The 20,265-nt window shown below is 48.0% G+C and overlaps 1 protein-coding gene across 2 annotated transcripts in view; it reads left to right on the forward strand.

Moving 5' to 3' along the window:
• Nucleotides 1–20,265, forward strand: part of AGBL4 (AGBL carboxypeptidase 4) — a 795,252-nt gene that overhangs the window by 478,171 nt on the left and 296,816 nt on the right. For both annotated transcript variants that reach the window (XM_043964632.1, XM_043964633.1), the window contains exon 5: nucleotides 10,339–10,555. In XM_043964632.1, coding sequence (XP_043820567.1) covers nucleotides 10,339–10,555 — 217 coding nt within the window. The remainder of the gene's footprint in view (nucleotides 1–10,338; nucleotides 10,556–20,265) is intronic.

The raw sequence follows: 20,265 nt of genomic DNA on the forward strand, positions 1-20,265 counted from the left end.
ATCTAAAAGGCAGTAGGGAGTCTCAGGAGACTTCTCAGCAAGGGAGTGATGGGTGACATGGCAGAGGTTTGCATTAGAGAGAGTACTTTGGCAGATTTTTGAAAACCAGAGACACGGGAGTCAAGGAGACCAGCTAGGGGCCCTTGTGATGAGACGTGGTGAGGCCTGAGCTCCAGGGGGGAGACTCAGGAGGGGAGAGCTGATGATGGAAATGTCGTGGCCACTTGGCGTCTCCTAACCAGGTATCGGCAAGGAGCAGGAGTCTGGCAAGGTGCGCCACTGAGCTGACCCGTGACTGGGGAAGTCGAGTCCCAGAGTGCCCTTGGATGCTGCTGTTGGTAGTTTCCTTGCTGGCAGCTCTGCTCTCTCTGCAGACCCTCTGGGCGTCCATCGTGCAGGTGACAAGGTGCACAGTCTATGCTTTTCTGAATGCCCATTGACAGGCTTCATCTGCTTCCAGAGGAAGTCAGTGACACCAGTGTGCTTGCCACCCACAGCATACAGTTCCCCCATACCAGACCTCCCAGGTGTTTGTACTCACCTCCTGACACTTATTCTGTGTCTACCATGAATGTGTGTAGCTGACAAAGGTCTGCGTCCATCTTCTGTCACCGCTCCCCCCCCCAGTAGAATGGAAGCTTTCTGAAGTCAGGGGCCATCTTCTCTTTGTCTCTGTCTCTCTTCTGGCACGGGGAGGAGGCATTGAGTCGATGCTTATTGGCCTGAAATGAGCAGAGGATGTTGGGGGTGAATCTGATTTGGGGACAAAGAACATAGCGCATCATTGCAGATCGGGGTCTTTGAAGATGCTGTTGGCCAGAGAGGGCAAGGAGCCCACCCAGGGCCACAGAGGTCATTCGTTCTAGGTTGAGCCAGGACCCAAACCCAGGGCTTGGTTCCAGTGCAGAGCTCCTGCCTCTTCTCTCTGGCTGCCTACATGACATGACTGTTGACTGGTTGGCTGAGTCACTGCATGATGAGGGGGTTTGTACTCACCCCCTCCTTTCCCTAGTCAGGTTGTTCTGACAAAGGTAGAGCAGAACCCCCTCTCCCGCACCTGTCAAGGCCCCGATCCCCAATGTTGGAGAGCACCCAGCTCCCCCCGGGAGTACTGGAGAAGGTGGGTAGAGGAGACGGTTTGGGGTGAAGCCCCTGTGTGGGAGGTGACAGGCAGGATCTTGGTGTGGTGGTGTCAGCATGGCAGGGATCCGCCCCCACAGCAGGGCTCGGCAAGGCTTTCCTTGGGTGATGGCAGTGTGTGTGAGAGAGAGCCCAGCCTGAGTCACCCAATAGAATGCTGCGCCTTCCCTGATGACATAGACCCTTAAAATGGAGCAGCCTCCCCCAGGAGGGACAAGCAGGGATAACAATTGCTCACAGATTCATAGTCTGGGAGCTGGAAGGTCCAACCTCCCACTACCCTCTGGGACAAAGCAGAACAAGTGTTGACCACCTTCCCCAAGACACCCATCCTTCAACCAGTGTGACCTCCTGGTACCTCCTCTTCTCCAGCCTGATTATCTATTCTTGGTTTCTTCAACAACTCAGACAGACAAGCTTTGGCCTCCCAGCCACCTCCCAGAAGCTTCCCCACTGCTCTTGATGCATCTTTAGAATCGTAAGCTCCTGGAGAACAAGGCTGTCTAGATTCTTGTATTTATGTCTCCAGAATGTAGCTCAGTGCCTAACACAGAATGAGCAATTGACAAATGTTCAGTCTACCTGCCTATCTAATTAGCCATGAACCCCTCTACTTATCATCCATCCTGCTTATCAACATCTCTTTCCCTCCCTTCCTCCCTCCATCTCCCATTTCTCCCAGTCTCTCCCCATCTCTTTAATTCTCTCTCATTCTCTTTCCCTCTCTTTCCTCTTCACCTTTACTTGAAGTACTGTCCAGCTTATCAATGTCCTTCACACTGTGGTACACAGAAGTGACCCGGGCAGATGACAAAAGGACTTGCCTGCCTTGCACACACTCAGCCACTCTTAATTCAGCCCAGGATTGTACTAGCCCTCCTAGTGGTTGCCCTCACACCATTGTCCTATATTGAGCTTGTGGTCCACTAAAATCAGCAGGTCTTTTTCAAAGGGACCATTGCCGGGCCATGGTTTCCCCACATTATGCTCGTGAAGTTGGTGTTTTGAACTGAAGTATAAAACAAAACTTTGAATTTACTGTTATTAACTGTGACTTTCTTTGGTCAAGGGCAGTATTTTAGCCTCTTGGAATCTTTTTTTGTATCGTGCCTCTATCATTCAGCCCAGATATCTCTCCCTGTTTTGTGTGATCATGGCCCACCTCTCTATAGCACTGAATTTCAACATTTCAGTCATTTCAGTTCAAGCTTTTATTAGGCACTTCCTGTGTACTAGACAAGCTCTGTGCTGGGCGCTGAGGACACAGAGACAAAAAGGACACCATCCCTGCCCTCAAGAGTTTAGATTCTACTAAGATGACACAACATGGATGCAGATCAGTGGGGTGAGCACACCAAATAGACCGAGTTTGTCCAAAGCATAGAGTGTGACCCCAAAGTATAGACCTGAAGTAAATACCAAGTAAGTGGGGGCAGGAAGAACACTAACAATATCTGGGGATCAGGTGAAGCCTCGGGGAAGGTGTGCTCCTTGAACTGAGCCTTGATGGAAGTTAGGAATCTTGAAAGGAAGAAAGGAAGGGAGGGAGGGAAGGAAGGAAAGAAAGAAGGAAGGAAGGAAGGAAGGAAGGAAGGAAGGAAGGAAGGAAGGAAGGAAGGAAGGAAGGAAGGAAGGAAGGAAGGAAGGAAGGAAGGAAGGAAGGAAGGAAGGAAGGAAGGAAGGAAGGGAGGGAGGGAGGGAGGGAGGGAGGAAGGAAGGGAGGGAGGGAGGAAGGAAGGGAGGGAGGAGGGAAGAAGGAAGGAAGGGAGGAAGGAAGGGAGGGAGGAGGGAAGGGAGGGAGGAGGGAAGAAGGGAGGGAGGGAAGGAAGGAAGGAAGGAAGGAAGGAAGGAAGGAAGGAAGGAAGGAAGGAAGGAAGGAAGGAAGGAAGGAAGGGAGGGAGGGAGGGAGGGAGAGGGGAAGGAGAGAGGGAGAGAAGAGGCATTTATTAAATACTCACTATGTGTAAAACTCTGTGGTGAGTTCTGTAGGTACAAGCAGAAAGGCAGGGCACTTCCTGCTCCCAGGTAGCTCACATTCCAGGAGAGGACAGCACCTGTATGTAGGCAGTTTTAGCCTCAATTCAGATGGAAAGATGCAGTGGTCTTTAGGGTACAATGAAAAGGCCAATTCATCTGGAGCATAGACTTTGAGAGGAGGCAGGAAGGTCAGGCTGGGCGTGGGATTGAAATGTCAGTTAATACTTGATCCTAGAGACAACAGGGAGAAATGGAAGGTCCTTGAGCAGTGAGGTGACCTGACCAGACTTATGCTTTAGGATGGATAAGAAGGCAGATCCTGGAGTCAGGTAGACAAGTGAGGAAGCTGAGGCAATAATCCAAGTGCAGAATGTCACAGCCCGGATGATGGTAGAGAGGAGAGACCTTACATGACAGACATCTCAGAGGGGAAGTCCACAAGACTTGGCACCTGACTACATGTGGGAATGGAGGGTTAGGGAGAAGTCTAGAAGGATTTGGGGGTTAGGAATCTAGCCAGTGAGAAGAATGGTGGTGACCTGGGAAGAAGCAGAACCTTTGGAAAAGGGGTGGACTTACGGAAAACACCCATTGGGATCTGTCTGGATGACTGTGGGTGATGTAGGTGTAGATGTCCAGTAGACAGTCGGAGATGTGGGACTGGAGTTGAAGAGAGAGGTTGGCCTGTATGTTTAGATCCGGGAATCATTTGCACAGAGATGATTGATCCCATGGGAACTAATGAGATCACAAAGAAAGAGAGAGAGAATATAAAAAGAAAAGAGAAGAAGAGAGAGCCTTAGGGGGCACCCACACTTTGGGGGTGGGAGATAGAGGGTGATTCAGAAGGAACAGTGAGTCAGAGAGGAAAGCCAGGAAAGAACATTGTCAGGAAAGCTGAGGAAAGAGACAATTCCAGGGGGAGAAGGTGGCCAACGATGTCACAAGCTGTAGAGAGATGGCAGGCAGTCACGCCCGGCAGACCAGCAGATCACTGGGGACATTGGAGAGGGCCTCATCGCTGGAGTGGTGGGCTCAGAGGGTGGGTTGTGGGTAACTAAGGAGTGAGTAGCAAGTAAGGACATAAAGGCAGTGAGGAGACAGTTCTGGTTTGGTTGTTTCCAGGAGAAAATGACAAAGGACAGTCTTCATGGGAAGCTTGGGGTCAGGAAGAGGCTCTACAACTTATTGAGAACAACCCAGCCTGCCCCCTTCTCCTTTGCAGTTCTGGGCACGTCATTGTTTATCTCTACATTGTTCCCATGTGAGGACACTATTGAACAAGTTCCACAGTGTGGATAAAAGATGCTTGCCTTTAGGGAGGTGTTCTATTCTGCCAAGTCAAATACTTTGGTTTTTTTGCACTTACCCAACAATAAGCATGATGGGATTTTATATTCTCTACATCTCTCAACCAACTGTGAGATGATAAAGAAAAATCCATTGTCAAATATTATTGAGAAAGCCTGCTCACTCCCTACCATACCTGCAGCTCACACGTAGATGACCCTCAGAAAAATTGTGTGTAGATGGGGAAGGAAGACATACAGGTTATCAGTTGTCAATATTTTCCGGGAGCCCTCAGGGACCACAGTCCCTTGTTCTAGGGACCCAGTGGAGTGGCGGGATGGAGGTTGGGAGAGTAGCTGCCAAGCATGGGCTAGAAACATCTGGTCCCATGTGACTGCTTTGCCCAGCTTTGCTCTTTATAATGCTGTTTCTGCTTCCTCTCTCCAAGGATGGCGGTTCCACTGGCCTTATCAGAGAAGGAAAATCCTTTTTGGATTTCTCTTTCCATTTTCCTCCTCGAATGGCCTTGGGATGACTTTGCTCGGGTGGATCTTTTTGCCAACCTTCATTTAGAATGTCTTTACCCTCCACTGCTTCCCTCTGCTTTATGAGATGATCCTGCTCATAATCATTCCTTCTTCATAACCTTTTAGAGACAAATTTCCATTCTAACCCATAGTCACCTTGGAAGCCGTCTCTCTCGGTTTGCTGACTAAGGTGCTTTCTGGGCGATCTTTGTCTCCTTATTGTAATTAATTTACATTCATTTAACTTCTGGATGAAATCACTGGAGTCCATGCCAGTGTTATTTCTGTTTTCCCTTTCCTCATTTCAGTAGCTTGTTTAAATAATTCAGGGTGAAGTCTCCTTAACCCTATATTTCTGATTCTTATTACTATTACTACTATTGTATTATTACTATCACTATATTATTATGGCATTATTGCTGGTCTTTTTCTCATTATTATTTACTTTTTGTTTATTATCAGTTACAGAAAGGTTTCATTACCGTGTCCAGTCTAGTGGTGATGAGTTCCTCTGTGGTTAGCAAGACTGGTCTTAGAAAACAGACTCATTCTGTTGTCAGAGCCTTTCCAACCTGGAACAACAGACCATAGTGTTTCTTCCCATGGCATAACTTTCCAAGAACCCAAGATCACATCCGGGACACAGCAGAGGGTAGGGTTAGCGTCCACACTGGGACATTGAAGGCAGAAGCTGGAAATGCATAGGGAGGAGGCCGGTCCTGCCCTCTGTCAGGCAACATGGACATGTGTAAGCACATGCATGGTAACTATATGCAGAATGAACACAAAATTTCCAGGATAGTATGCATAGAATGTGGTTATACATCTTGAAATTATTCTGCTTAGTAGGAATTCTTTGTATCTAGCTCTTGGTATGGTCAGATTTATTATCGCCCCAACTACTTAAAGTCCTTTTGAGTTCTTGTGGTTATTTCAGCTTTTTTTTTCCTTAATAAAGTCCATGTTACTGCCTTGTTCCAGGGACCATTGTCATCTCTAAGAAGAAACGAGAAAGATTTCTGTAGTTAGAGTCCATCTTTTGGACAAATATGTGACAGTTTGGGAGGGAAGGCTTGTACCTGGGAAGTTCAGACAAAGCATCATGTAGAAGATGAAGCATGAGACTCATGAGTCTTGATGGAAGACAGGATTCTGGAGAAGAGAAGGGGGTGAAGGAGGGCATTCCAGGCATGGGGCACAGCCAGTGCAAAGGCATGAGGGTGGAGGTGAAACCCTGTGTGTGTGGAGCAGAGAAGGCCCATTTGGCTACAGCACAGAACAGGGGACAGGAAATAATGTCAGTTGAGGCCACAGAGTTCATCCGGGGCCACATTGCGAGAGGCTTTTAAGTGTTATTCTCGAGGCCACCCTTGGAATTCTAGCTGTGCTGCCGTCTAGCATCTGGGCTGTGTCGGGGTTCATACCTTTGCTGGCTCTGACACTAACTTGCCAGGTGACCTTGTCCAAGTTCCACTATCTCTTAGCCCCCTACTTAATACACTCCAGGGGCTCCCTTCTGCCTTGGGGATCTGTGTTTGGCAGCATGCTGTTTAACCTTCTTATCAATGACCCAGGTAAAGAAATAGATGGCAGGCCCCCCAGATCTACCCATGGCACCAGACTGGGAGTGGGAGCTAACTTTGTGGAGGACAGAGCCAGGACCCCATAGAGTCTTTTTTTTTTTTTTTTAGTGAGGCAATTGGGGTTAAGTGACTTGCCCAGGGTCACACAGCTAGTAAGTGTCAAGTGTCTGAGAGCCTGGATTTGAACTCAGGTCCTCCTGAATTCTGGGCCAGTGCTTTATCCACTGTGCTACTTAGCTGCCCCCCCATAGGGTCTTAGTAGGCTGGAGCCTTGTGCTGAATCTGAGCTAGAGAAATTCAGTGGCAAAAACTGTTGTCTTGCATTTGACTTTCAAGTATCAGCTTCACAAGTACAAGCTGGGGGAGGCATGGGTAGACAGCAGTTTGCCTGAAAAAATTCTGGGGGTTTGAGTAGACTGCAGCTCAGTGTGAGTCAGCGGTGTGATGGGGCAGCCAAGAAGACTAATGAGGACTTGGCCTGCATGAAGAGAGACCTCGCATCCAGAAATAAGGAGGTAAAATAACCTGCTGTCTTGTGCCCTTGTTTGGCTACTTCCAGATCTGAGTGCCACAGTTTGGGAAGGGCATGGAGAATCCAGAGGCATCCAGGGAGGGCAGCCAGCATGGGAAGAGGGCATATAAGGATCATTGGAGAAACTGGGCATGTTTGGTCACTCGGGGTTGGTGTGGGGAAGAGGGCTTAGACTTTTTTGTTCTGTTTGGCCCCAAAGAGGAACATGGTGAGTGAGCACTGTGTGGAAGGTGCATAAAGGCTCAACAAAAGGGGGAAACATCTACTTCACTACAAGAGTTATCCAGATGTGAAATGGGCTGCCTCATAAGGTGGTGGGCTCTCTGGAGACCTTCCAGCAGAGGCTAGGGCTCCCTGTGACAGGGGATTCTTATTCAGAGGCAGTTGGACTGATGCCTCTGACAGCCTTCCAGTTCTGAGGGTCTGTGATTGCCCCCCCTTCATGGCCCTGCCAGACACTAGCAAGCTTCACCACCCACTGCCATAACTGCTCCATTTTCCTTCAGTTTTAAACCAAAGTCCAGAGGGTTTATTGAGGATAGAAATTCTCCCTTCACACACATCCAAGCTGAAGACAGCTGACAAGGAAGAGCAAGGGGGTGGCAGTATGATTATTTAAATAATTTGATGGACTCAGTCGAGAGCAGCTGGTGACTGGAACAAGTAAGTGACCTTTGCCAAGGTGCCCCAAGTAGCATCTTGCCACTACTATTTCCTTTCATCTTCAGGTTTAGGGGTGTAGGGGAAAAGATGTGTTTTCTTCTGAGCAAAAAAAAAAAAAAAGAGCTCATTTGAATCTGTGTTCCAGTTCTTTACAAGCTCAGAATCCTACAGGAGCAGTGCACAGAGCCTTGGTCTTAGAATCAGAAAGACCCGAATTCAAATTCAGCCTCAAATGCTTCTTCACTATGTGACCCTGGGCAAGTGACTTAACCTCCCTCAGCCTCAATTTCCTCAACTGTAAAATGGGGATAATAGCAGCCCCTTCCTCACCAGATTATTATGAGGCACAGATGAGGTCATATTTGCAAATTGCTTTGAAAACCTAGAAGCGCCGCAGAAGTGCCGCTATCATTATTTTTATAAGGGACATCCTCTTTGTGGCTGATCTAATGGGAAAGACCTTCTAGTTGAAGCCCTTGATGATCCTGGATTTTGGCTTTCAGTAGATGATGCTTAAGGAAAGGCCCTTATATGCCTATGTCTTTTAGTGGTGTGCACCAAGTTTCTCTGCTTCCAGGCCTCCAGAGAGGGGGGTTCCACCACCTCCCCAGGCAGCCCCTTCCCCTTTTGGACAGTTCAGCTTCTTAGGGAGACTTTCCTTCCATGCACCCCAACTTACCTTTTTGGGTTCAGCGTCAAGAACTTGGATGACAGCCTGCAGATTTAATAAGCAGACCATCTATTCCTTTATCTGGGTCCTTGATAAAGATATTGCCCAGCACAGAGCCCCAGGGCACCCCACTAGAGACCACCCTCCCAGATGATACAGACCCATCAATAATAACTTGCCTTTCTCAGCAATCCAGTAAGAGAGGTAGGTTCTCTTCCCTCTCTGAAGGGGTAAGGGGTAAGGGCTGGACTTGGGATTTCATTGATGTAGGGACTCCCAGATGAGGAAATCCCTCTCCCAAGGCCAGTCAGCACCTTCTCTACAACTTATAATCTTAGGTAGCTGCTGGGCGCACCAAGAACTTATGTTGACCAAGAGGTTGACTTGCTCAAGGTCACACAGTCAACATATGTCAGAGGCAAGATTTCATTCCAGGTCTTCCTGACTCTGGGGCCCTCTCTCTACCTGCTATACCACACTGCCTCTTATCTCCTTTTGATGGAGAGTTAAGTGACTCACTCATGGTCACACAGGTGGTAGTTATCCGTTTGAGCTAGTGCATCTCCAGGGCCTTGAGACACAGGTCAGCAGCCCTCACTGGGAGGGCTCTTAAACTTTACTGCTACTCGAAAGGGGAAGAGGGGAACAGCTGGCAGCTGTGCTGGGCAGCACACAGGGACAGGGGCTTTGGGGGAGAGGGGCACTAACTCCAGTGGAAGAGAATGGGAGACAAGGAGCCAGAGTGATGCCAATGGGAGACTGCCCTGTCATCTCAAGGGCCAGGAAGTGGAGGGCATCTTCCTCAATGCCTAATCAGGAAGGAGGGATGAGGGGCAGCCCCAATATAGGACTGTAGTATGCCATACAAGAAAGAGACTGGGAGAAGGAGGGCATAATGCCCAGTCTCTGGGTTTATTAGCCATGGCATATAAGTGGGAAGAGAGGGGGTGTGAGGGTCAAACCAGTTTTTACTAGATTACAGGTAGAATTTGAACCCACATCTCCTGAATCCAAGTCCAGAGATCTTTTGCTGCCTCCATATTGATTATGAAACTGTTTATTTATCAACTGTTGTGTTTGGGACCCAGAGCTCAGCCTTGAGAGAAATAGAAAGGCTGATGTGAGGGAAGTGAAAATGAGCAAGGCCCATTCCTGTACTCATGCCCCCCCCACCCCCCCCTCCCCCAGCACCGCAGCGAGGGATGGTGGGATGGTGGAGCGGAAGTACACAGCATGGATCCCCGGTCCCACCTTTCTGCCCACATGGCCCCTCATTGTTTCCGGTTGTATCCCGTGGAAGTTGCTTGATGGCCCTGCTTCCCAGCCCCAAATCCGTGCCACGGTCCTGGATCTTTTCAATTCTGAGCACCCTTTATCAATGTCAAATAATTCCACGAGCCGAAGGACACTTCTCTGAATTGGCAACTGCTTTTGGATGCGTGTGAACTGTGCTCACATCACGAATAACATCTGCACACACGAGTGACAAAAGTGACACACACACGTATGACTTGTCTGCCTGTGGACAAGACCCATCGTTTATTCGATCCCAGACGGCGTGCTTGCTTATGTTCTAGGATGAGTCAGACTGAGTTTTGTTAGTGCTAAATAACGATTGTAGAGTGTTTGGTTGGAAGCTGCCCTGCCTCAGTGCCCCCCTTGGACACCGCGTGCTGTGTCCACCTCTGACATTCCCTGTTCTCCATTCTAGAGCCCCTGCCGGTTCTGACCTCTTCTGTTCTCTCTGCCAGGGCCCCTTCCAGCCCCACGTTCCGTGCCCCATCCCCCTCCGGCTCTGATATTGTACAGCCCTGCTCCGCTGTAACGAGCTGTGTCCCATCTTCCCGGGCGGCTCCGTGCACGGCTTCTGAGCCCAGACACTCAGTCTCATTTTCCTCGCTGCTCAGCCTGAACCAGAGCTTGATGTTCTCATATTTCTTGCTTTGTTCCTTTCAGGCAACGACTGCCACCGAAAAATGTGTACTATTACCGCTGCCCAGACCACCGCAAGAACTACGTGATGTCCTTCGCTTTCTGCTTCGACCGCGAAGATGATATCTATCAGTTTGCCTACTGCTACCCATACACGTACACGCGCTTCCAGCACTACCTCGACAGCCTGCAGAAAAGAAACATGGACTACTTCTTCCGCGAGCAGCTGGGGCTGAGCGTGGTAAGTCTCGGGCGCACGCTCCTGCTCCCTCATCAGGGAGGCAGGGCAGCAGGACTGAAAGGGCGGGAAGGGAGCAGTCGCTGCCAGCATCCCCGAGAAGGGCACCAGCCTCTCTTCCACTCCGAGGTGGCCTATAGACACCAAAGAGAAGCTCTGTGTGGGCGCCTGTTCTAGAATGATCTATTTAAGTGTTACAGTGGTGGTTCTTTGAGAAAGATGGGGGAGAGAGAGAGATGGAGAGAGACAGAGAGGGGGCAGCTAGGTGGTGCAGTGAATAAAGCACCGGCCCTGGATTCGGGAAGACCTGAGTTCAAATCCAGCCTCAGGCACTTGACACTTACTAGCTGTGTGACCCTGGGCAAGTCACTTAACCTCCTATTGCCCTGCCCAAAAGAGAGAGAGAGAGAGAGAGAGAGAGAGAGAGAGAGAGTGAGAGAGTCAGAGTCTTGTGATTTGGAGTTGAACTGTGGGTGGAGACATCTTGTTACTTGGCTAGCTTTCTTTTAATGTAAACAGATTCTCTTGTGCTGGGTATACTTGGGTACTGTCTTATCCATAAGACTGTGCTTTGTGCTGCCTGAGGTCTTAGATAGAACACTTAAGGTCCGGGCAGCAATGATTGCGAATCAAGGTCAGTAATAGCAGCGTCTCTAGCAGCATTGCCTGTGTTCTTAATTATTTTCTTTGGTCCTGATGTTGTTAACACATGCTCTGTGGTCTATGTTCCTTGGACCAATGACAAATACACACTCTAGAACAAGAGGGATACACACACACACACACACACACACACACACATGCATGTGCTCACACGAGGGAGAAACAGAGAAAACAAGTCAGAGGCAGGGCATGTGAGAGTTCTCACAAGGACAGAGTGCCATTAATATCAGACAGAGACAGATGGAAACAGAGACAGAGAGACAAAGAGGCAGAGAACACAAGAGAAAGGTAGGGCCTGTGAGAGCACCCATAGGGGCAGGGCTCGGATACATAATGCCTGCACACAGCTGGGACGGGTCAGAACCCCCAGCAGAGGGGTCTGTGTGCTACTGGTTCATACAGGGATCATCTTACTGCTTCCAAGGAAGCTGATCCAAAGCCTTGGCTCCAGCAGGTCCACTAAGGGCTCCTTCATTGGCTTGTCCCCCTTCGTCCTAATGCCTCTAGAGCCCAGGGAGGGCACCCTCCCATCTGCTCCTTCAGTCATGAATCAGCTTCCCAAGGTGCAGGTTGGACCATGCCATTCCCATGATCACAATCTTTTTCTTTTTTTTTTTAATGAGAGAAATTAGAATATTTGCTGCTTAAATTACAGCGATAATAAACCTACTGTTATTTATATCATGCTTTAAGTTTGTGAACCACTTTACATGCATCCCCTTATTTTCTCCTCACAATTTAAACATACGTTCATTTTCCAGATATCCCAGTGCCTTTGAAACTTGTGTTCTTTGACCTCCATACAATAGTTCCCATATTAATGAACTGAATTTGTTGAACTCTTGACTATAAATTACAGGTAATCGAGACAATATTTTAATTTTGACCTCTGCGACAGTCCCTTGTTGTCGCACGGAGGTCACCCTGGGTTCTTGGAGGCTCTGTTACTGGATTCTTAGAAATTTCATCACGGAGATTCTTGAAAACCATCTAACGAGATATAGCTCGGCTGTAGTCTGCATCAACAGAAGTAGTGTTCGTAGAAATGAAAATCACAGTTCCTTCAAGTGTTGAGGTACATTCGTTTTTGTCTCAACAAATGACTGCAAACTCATTGCAGTTTCCTGAAACTTGCTGGGTATGCAGAGCAGAGCTCATTGATCATTCTCTACAGTTTTTAGTGTATCCATCAGAAAAGAGAAAAACAACTTTCTTCCAAAGCTGGACACAATTCATCAGCGGTTCCCCATTTTCTAGAGATTAAATTCAGATACCTCAGCCTGGAGTTTAAGGCTATCAAGAGTCAGGCTCCCACCTACCTTTCTGGTCCAGTTTCATGGGATATTCCCGCCAACATGGATGTCTAACCATCCCCTGTCTGCATGCATCTTTTCTTCCACTCTCCAAACCTTGGGGGCACTCCCTCCCAATGGGTGCCATGTTCCCAGCTCTAGGTCCCACAAGAATGCTGTGGGAATCCTTCCCCAAGCTTCCTTCCAAACTGAGCGACTGTGATGCTGTGATCTGTGCCTGAGGAGCATTCTCCCGGTTGATGGGAAAAAAGGATCAGAGGGGGCCAGGGTCAGGGCCTGTGGATAGTGAAGTGGCTCAGAGCTGTGTGGGGCCAGGGTGAGCTCAGAGACTGCCCTTCCTGGGGCCGTGGCCTCCCAATCCCAGGACTCTACAATGCACCCTTTGTAGGGATGAACAATTCCAAAGGAGCCTGACGAGGCTGTAATTAGTTAATCCCCCATCTAATGTGGAGGCACAATAATGACAAGATGAGAGGGTAAACAAGCAAACAGCTTCGGGGAGGGTGGGAAGGAGGCGGATACGGAGGGGCTGGAAGGAGACAGCTCCTCGACACCAGCTGTGGAAATGGAGACACACGTGCTCAGCGCCCACAGACCCTCTGGGCACAGCCCTTCCCCCGGCACCCCGGGCCCTCGAAGGTCTGGCTGTAGCCTTGCTTTCCCCTGCGCCCTTCTGCGCCCTTACAGTCCAGCCAGACTGAGCACAAGCTGCTTCCTCTTCTGTTCCCAGCTGGCCCACGTTTGCACAGGTCTCGAGTCTCACTATCTCTTAAAATCCTTTCCTTCTTCAAGGGCTCAGCTCCTGCATCGATCTGTCCCTGAGTCCTTGCTCTCGCCCCCATTTAAAAGCGGTTCTTGCTGCCTGGAATCTCTCACGCTCCTTGGACTGAGCCCTTTTTCTAATGATGCATCACATTCTGACATGTGAATTGTATTATAATGATCTAACAACCAAAAGGGGCTGGGGTACCATTCCCTCTCCCTCTCTAGGAAAGGGCCTTCTCCTCTAGATCCATGCACAGGGTGACCAGGATCAGTCCTGGGGGAGCCTGACAACCTCAACAAAGGGTCAGGGTCTTTTACTTATACTCTTTAGTTCCCCCACCCCAACATCCCAGTGAAGATTTACTTATACCTTAGGTTCAGTTCATTCCTTGGTTGTCCCCAAAGCAGGGAATAGAAAGATATTCCCGTATTTAATGTACAGTAGGAATCAGGTATGGGACAGCTACTTATTTCCTTTTGTTAAAAGTCTGATTGATGTGTTTTGTTTTTCTATTATAAACATTTACTCTTATAATAAAGTAAAACAGGTAAAACTAATTACATTGTGACCTCATTCTGAAAGTGCACATAATGTTTCACACCTCTAGCACACACACACACACACACACACACACACACACACACACACACCCCTCTTTATTTAAAAAAAATTAACTGAAATCCATTTTCTCTCCCCTTCCCCTATTTGGGGAAAAAAAAGAAATAAAAATAAATTTCTTGAAACATATATGCATAATCAAGCAAGACAAATTCCCTTAATGACTGCATAGAAATACAGACATGTATATCTCATTCTTGCCCCTAAATCTATCACCTCTCTGTCATATTTTATCATCAGTCCTCTGGAATCATGAATGGTCATTGTATTGATTGTAGTTCTTAAAGCTTTCAAAGTTGTTTATTTGTACAATATTGTTGTTATTGTATAAATTGTTCTCCTAATTCTGCTAATTTCATTTTTATCATTTTGTAAAATTATTAATTTTATAATATTAATGTTAGAGTTTAAATTGGTTCTCTGGTTTTGCTCACTTCACTCTTTATCATTTCATACAAGTCTTTTCATGTCTCTGACATCACCCATTTCCTCCCTTTTTCAGTACAATAGTCCACTAGCACATTTATATATCAGAGTTTATTTAGCCGTTCCTCAGCTGTTGGATGTTCTCTTAGTTTCCAGGTTTTTTTGGTCACCACAAAAATAGCTGTTAAACTTTTTTTAAAAAATATAAAATACCTTCTGTTCTTTCATTGATCTCTTTTGGGTATAGACCTAGCAGTGGTATAGCTGGGTCAAAGGACACACACTGTTTAGTGACTTTTTTTAATGATTCCACATTTCTTTCCAGAATTGTTGTACCCATTGATGGTTTCACCAACAATGCATCAGTGTTATCCTATAGCCCCTCCAATGTTTATCATTTTCCTTTTTTGGTAAATTGAGGATAATACTAGCACCTACTTCCCAGGGTTGTTGAGAGGATCAAATGAGATCCTTTTTGTAAAGCACTGGGTGCAGTGCTTAGCAGTGGTAGGTGGCGTATTTCCTTCCTTCCCAAGCTAAATGCTATTTGGGAGCAGGCACCAAGGTGGAGGGTGGATACCAGCCTTTTCCCCTGCCCCCTCCAGCTCGAGATTCTACAAGAGACTGGATGAGTCTCTCCCTTTTAAAAGTCCACTGAGTCATTGGTTCTTCCTGCTCGGTGCTCAGCTGGGGCATTGCTTCTTCATCTCCAAGGACCCATGTCCTCCCGTGCCCACAGCCAGGTTCTGCTCATGCCTTCAGGCAGTCCTCCAATTCACTCCCTGATCCTCATTTGGTGTAAGTCCTTAGGGGAAGGACACAGATTGGCTTCTGAGCCCCCAGCACGGAGCTGGCTCCGAGGCTGGTTGGATTATCATCCATCATGGTGTTCAGGTGTCCTGAGAGACTGTCATGTCCAGCCCAGAGTCACAGGACCTGGGCTTAAATCCTATCTCTTTGACCTCCTACGGCGGCGTGAGCTTGGACAAATCTTTTGTCTGGGCCTCAGTTTCCTCATCTCTAAATTGGGAAAAGGAATCCTTTTGACCCCATACTTCCCAAATGTTGGTATGAGGATCAAATACGATCGACCATGGCGCTTTTATTAAGCTTTGTACACCTGCCTTAGAGTGCTACAGAAACGTCAGCTCAAAGTCAGGAGGCTGCCACATGCTGGCTAAGTCATGTCAGTCCCCGGACCCTCCACATGCTGAGGACATGCTAGTGCTGGCCCCAAGCAACCACTCCCATCTCTTCTTCCTCAAGGATCCCAAAGCACCTTCCTGTTCTTGGATGGAGTGCAAAGGTCATCACACCCATTTTACACATGGGGAAACTGAGTATCTGAGAAGGAAAATGACTTGTCCAGCGTCACACAGGTGGTGAGTTAGCAGAATGGAGATGCAAACCCAGGCCATGTGATGTGATGCTTAGGCCAGTAGACTTTCTCCCATTCCTTCCACCCCAAACCCTGCTCATCTGGTGAGAGTGCCACAGCCTTTAAGAGCCTGGGATCACTTCCTCCTCTCAGGGGCACCATCAGAGACATGAGCTGGCATGCAAAAATGAGTCTACTCTGAGCCAGTTATGGGGGTGTGGTCAGAGAGACAGACCAAGTGCTGGCAGGGGCAGAGGATTCTGGGAGCCCTTCCTAACGAGCAGCCAGGACTACCCTCCTGATGGAGAAGGGGCCCCTGGAGCTGGGGTTTCTTAAGGAAGGCCTGAGCTTCAGACAGACTGAAAGGCCACGAGGGGTGAGACTGGCAAGAGAAGTGGAAGGAGAGGAGCCGGATTCATCCTCTGCTAACAGCCTCTTGGTCCTGTCCCATCTGTCCCCCTCCACCGACAGCCAAGAGCATCTCCGCCGACCCAGGGACCACAGCACGATTACAAGAAATAACACCAATACCCCCTTCTGGCTGAGTCTTAAATGGGGCGCTAATCGGCCCACTCTGCCTGTGAGCTGAGCCCAGGAGTTCTTGGTAGAGTGGTCTCCACCCCAGCATCATGCTGCCCGGCCCCTCTGCCTCCCCCTCACATGCCTTTGGCTTTGATCCCATGGGCCACTTCCTTCATGAGTCACACTGCTCCTGGAATGGTTTGCCTTCTTCTTGAAGAGAGCCAAGATTAACTGGAGACATGCAGACCCTCAGTCCCCAGGAGGCAGCTGGGCTTGCAGAAGACACTTGCCAGGTGTGACCCCAGAGCCAAGAGCCTGCAAAGGGGGATCCTGGGGAGGGCCCCCGTTGAACAAAGAGGCGTGAGGTGTGACAGAGCCATGTGAGGCAGTGGCTGTAAGTGAGACAGACAAAGGCACCAGTGGAAACAGATACTTTTGGCTGCCCTGGTTGTACCTGATCAGTTGTGCTTTGGTTAACGGCTCACTTGGCCACCCTTGGTTTACTCAAAAAACTCTGCATCTAGGCCTGGGTGTGCACGGGTCTCAGAATCATGGAATCAGGAGAGGTCAGAGATGGATGGGGTCTTAGATGAGAGAATGTTAGAACACAGAATGCCAAAAAACTTAGAAACTTTAGGGAATGGAGGAGGTCAGAACTGAGTAGGACTATAGGGCATCAAATGTCAGAACTGGGAGGGATCTTAGAACGTGGAATGTAGGATGTCCGCCGTGGAAGAGCCCTAAGAACAGAGAATGTGGGTGTCAGAGATGGAAGAGATTAAAGACCCCTTTCATATGGAGACATTAGACCATAGGCTGCCAGAGCTGGGAGGGACCTTAGAACATGCAACATGGGGTGTCAGCTGTGGAAGAATCCAAAGGACTTAATCCAAAGAACTGCTTGGGGGAGGGGAAGGTGCCCTCCCAGTGTGCCGGGGCCCTTTCTCTGGACCCCTTGGCAGGGCAGCAGTCGATTTGTGCTGAGGGGGAGGGAGGGAGCCCTCCTGGGGGGCAGAGGAGTTGATGGTGGCAGAGCCCAGAGAATGAGGGATGGCTGGTCCAGGCCCTCGGCAGTGAGAGAGGGAGAAGTGAGTAAAGAAAGCTGGATCTGGACTTGGGAGGCTGAAGTCCCCTCTTGGCTCCGTCATTCTCCCTGTGTCACGCCCTCTCTCTGGGGCCCAGCTTCCTTCTCAGAACTGAGCAAGTTTGACACAAGATCTCTAAGCCCCCTCCCAGGACTGGCGTTGTTTGGGGCTGAGGATTCCCTGAATCGGTAGTCTCAGCCACTGAAGATGTGGTGTCCTAGACAGAGACTGGACATGAGCTCTCTCCTCAGGCCCAGAACAGGAGACCCCCCCCAGTACTTCAGGGTGACTATGATTCCATTAGTGGGGGGCCTCCCTCCACACCCTAGGAAGGTCGTCACGAATTGCCACAGTAAAAACAAAACCATCCCCCCTTTTAGCCAACTCCTGCTGCCTCTTTGCTCTTCTCTTGCCTTCCCAGTTTGCTCGGCCCTGTTGTGTTCAAGAACCCAAGGTCAGCTCATGTTGCCCCCCCCCCCAGCTCCTCTCATGGATCCATGGAATGATCCTCGGAAAAGCTCCAGTCACTTTCAATTGCAGTCGACCTCCCTAATCTCCCAAGAGCTGTCACCTCTGGGTGGGCCAATGCTGAATGGTGGGCCCTGGTGATGAAGGGGGCGGTCATTAAACTCAACCCACTCAAGTCCCACAGAGCAAATTCTCTTTGGCTCCAACCAAACAAAAGGAGGTGACTCTGGAACTAAGGCTGGAAGGAAGGTGAAGGTTTTGGGAAGAGCGATGAGGAAGAGACATCTCCAGTAACGGGGGGCGTCTTTGCAGGGACACATTGAAGCAGGAAATTGCCTGTTGAATTAGGTAAACAGAGATCCCTAGTTTTGCTAAGATGTAGAGAGTGGGAATGGGGAATAGTGTGGGGTGCAGGTGGGAGGTGAGCCAGATTATGGAGGGACTTCAGTGTCTGCATGAGGGCTTTGTGCCTCACCCTGGAGACAATAGGGAGCCCTTAGGGTCTTAGAGCAGGGGAAGGATGTGCTTGGACTTGTGCCTTGGGAAGATCTCAGGCAGCTGAGTAGAGAGGGAAGTGCCTGGAGGCTGCGAGGCCAGTTAGGAGGCTGTTGCTATAGTGCAGGAGAGAGGAGATGAAGGACTGATATGGGGTTGAATCTGAGAGCTTTTGTAGTTGTAGAATCAATAGGACTTGGGGCAGCTAGGTGGCGCAGTGGATAGAGCACCGGCCCTGGATTCAGGAGGACCTGAGTTCAAATCCAGCCTCAGACACTTTACACACTTACTATCTGTGTGACCCTGGGCAAGTCACTTAACCCCAATTGCCTCACCAAAAAAGAAAAAAAAGAATCAATAGGACTTGGTGATTCAGTGAATAAGGGGGTAGGTAGGAAGAGTGCAGGTGAGAGTAAAAGATGACTCCAAGTAGAAGAGAGAGGGTATTTTCTTTTTTTCCCCTTTGGTTTATTTAGAATTGTATTTTCCTCCAATTACATGGAAAACCAATTTTAATGTCCATGAAAAAAAAAATTTGTGCCTCAAATTTTATTCTTTCTTCCCTCCCCCCACCCCCTTATGAAGGAATGCTATTCACTTTAAGTTATACATGTGTACTCATGCAAAACATTTCCATATTAGTCAAGTCGTGAAAGAAAACAGACCAAAAAAACCTCAAGAAAAATAAACTAAAAAAATATGTTTCAATCTATATTCAGACACCATCAGTTCTTTCTCTGGAGATGGATTTCATTTTTCATCATAAGTCCTTTATAGTTGTCTTGGATCATTGTATTACTGAGAATAGTCAAGTCATTCGCAGCTGATCATCTTACAGTATTTCTGTTACTTTGTACACAGTACATTTCAGCTCACGTAAGTCTTTTCAGGTTTTCTGAAAACATCCTGCCCATCATTTCTTATAGCATAATAGTGTTCCATCATAATCATGTCCTGCAATTTGTTCAGCCATTCCCCAATTGATGGGCATCTCTTCAATTTTGATTTCTTTGTTCGTGAAAAGGGCTGCCATAAATATTTTTTGTACATATAGGTCCTTTAACTTTTTGTTTTTTATCTTTTTGGATACTGACCTAGGAGTGGTATTGCTAGGTCAAAGAGTATGCGGAGTTTTATAGCCCTTTGGCCATAGTTCCAAATTGCTCTACAGAATGTTTGAATCAGTTTACAACTCTACCAACAGTGCATTAATGTCTCATTTTCCCCATATCCCCTACAACACTTGTAATTTTCCTCTGCTGTCCTATTATCCAATCCAGTAGGTATGGGGTAGTACCCCAGAATTGTTTTGATTTGCATCTTTCTAATCAAGAGGCAGTTAGAGCATTCTTTTTTTCATATGACTATAGATAGCTTTGATTATTTCATTTGAAAACTGTTCATATCTTTGATCATTTATCAATTGGGGAGTGGCTTTTATTTTAATAAATTTGACTCAGTGTCTGGATGAGGGCTTTGTGCCTCACCCTGGAGGCAATAGGGAGCCCTTAGGGTCTTAGAGAGAAAAGAGGCCTTTATCAGATAAACTAGCTTGAAAAATTTTTTCACAATTACTATTGCTAACTGTATTTCCCTCCATCCTATTCTGTCCCCACAATATTTACCCTTCTCTATTTCCTTTCACCCTGTCCCTACTCAAAAGTGTTTTGCTTTTTTCTAGTGAGGCATTTGGGGTTAAGTGACTTGCCCAGGGTCACACAACTAGTAAGTGTCAAGTGTCTGGGACCAGATTTGAACTCAGGTCCTCCCGAATCCAGGGCCAGTGCTCTATCCACTGTGCCATCTAGCTGCCCCCAAAATTGTTTTGCTTCTGACTGCCCCCTCCCCCAATCTGACCTCCCTTCTATCACACACACTTTCCTCTGACTTTCCTTCGGGGTAAGATAGATTTTTATACCAAACTGAGTGTGTATTTTATTCCCTCTTTGAGTCAATTCTTATGAGAGTAGAATTCACTC

Source organism: Dromiciops gliroides, chromosome 4 (genome assembly GCF_019393635.1).
Source record: "Dromiciops gliroides isolate mDroGli1 chromosome 4, mDroGli1.pri, whole genome shotgun sequence".
NCBI lineage: Eukaryota > Metazoa > Chordata > Mammalia > Microbiotheria > Microbiotheriidae > Dromiciops > Dromiciops gliroides.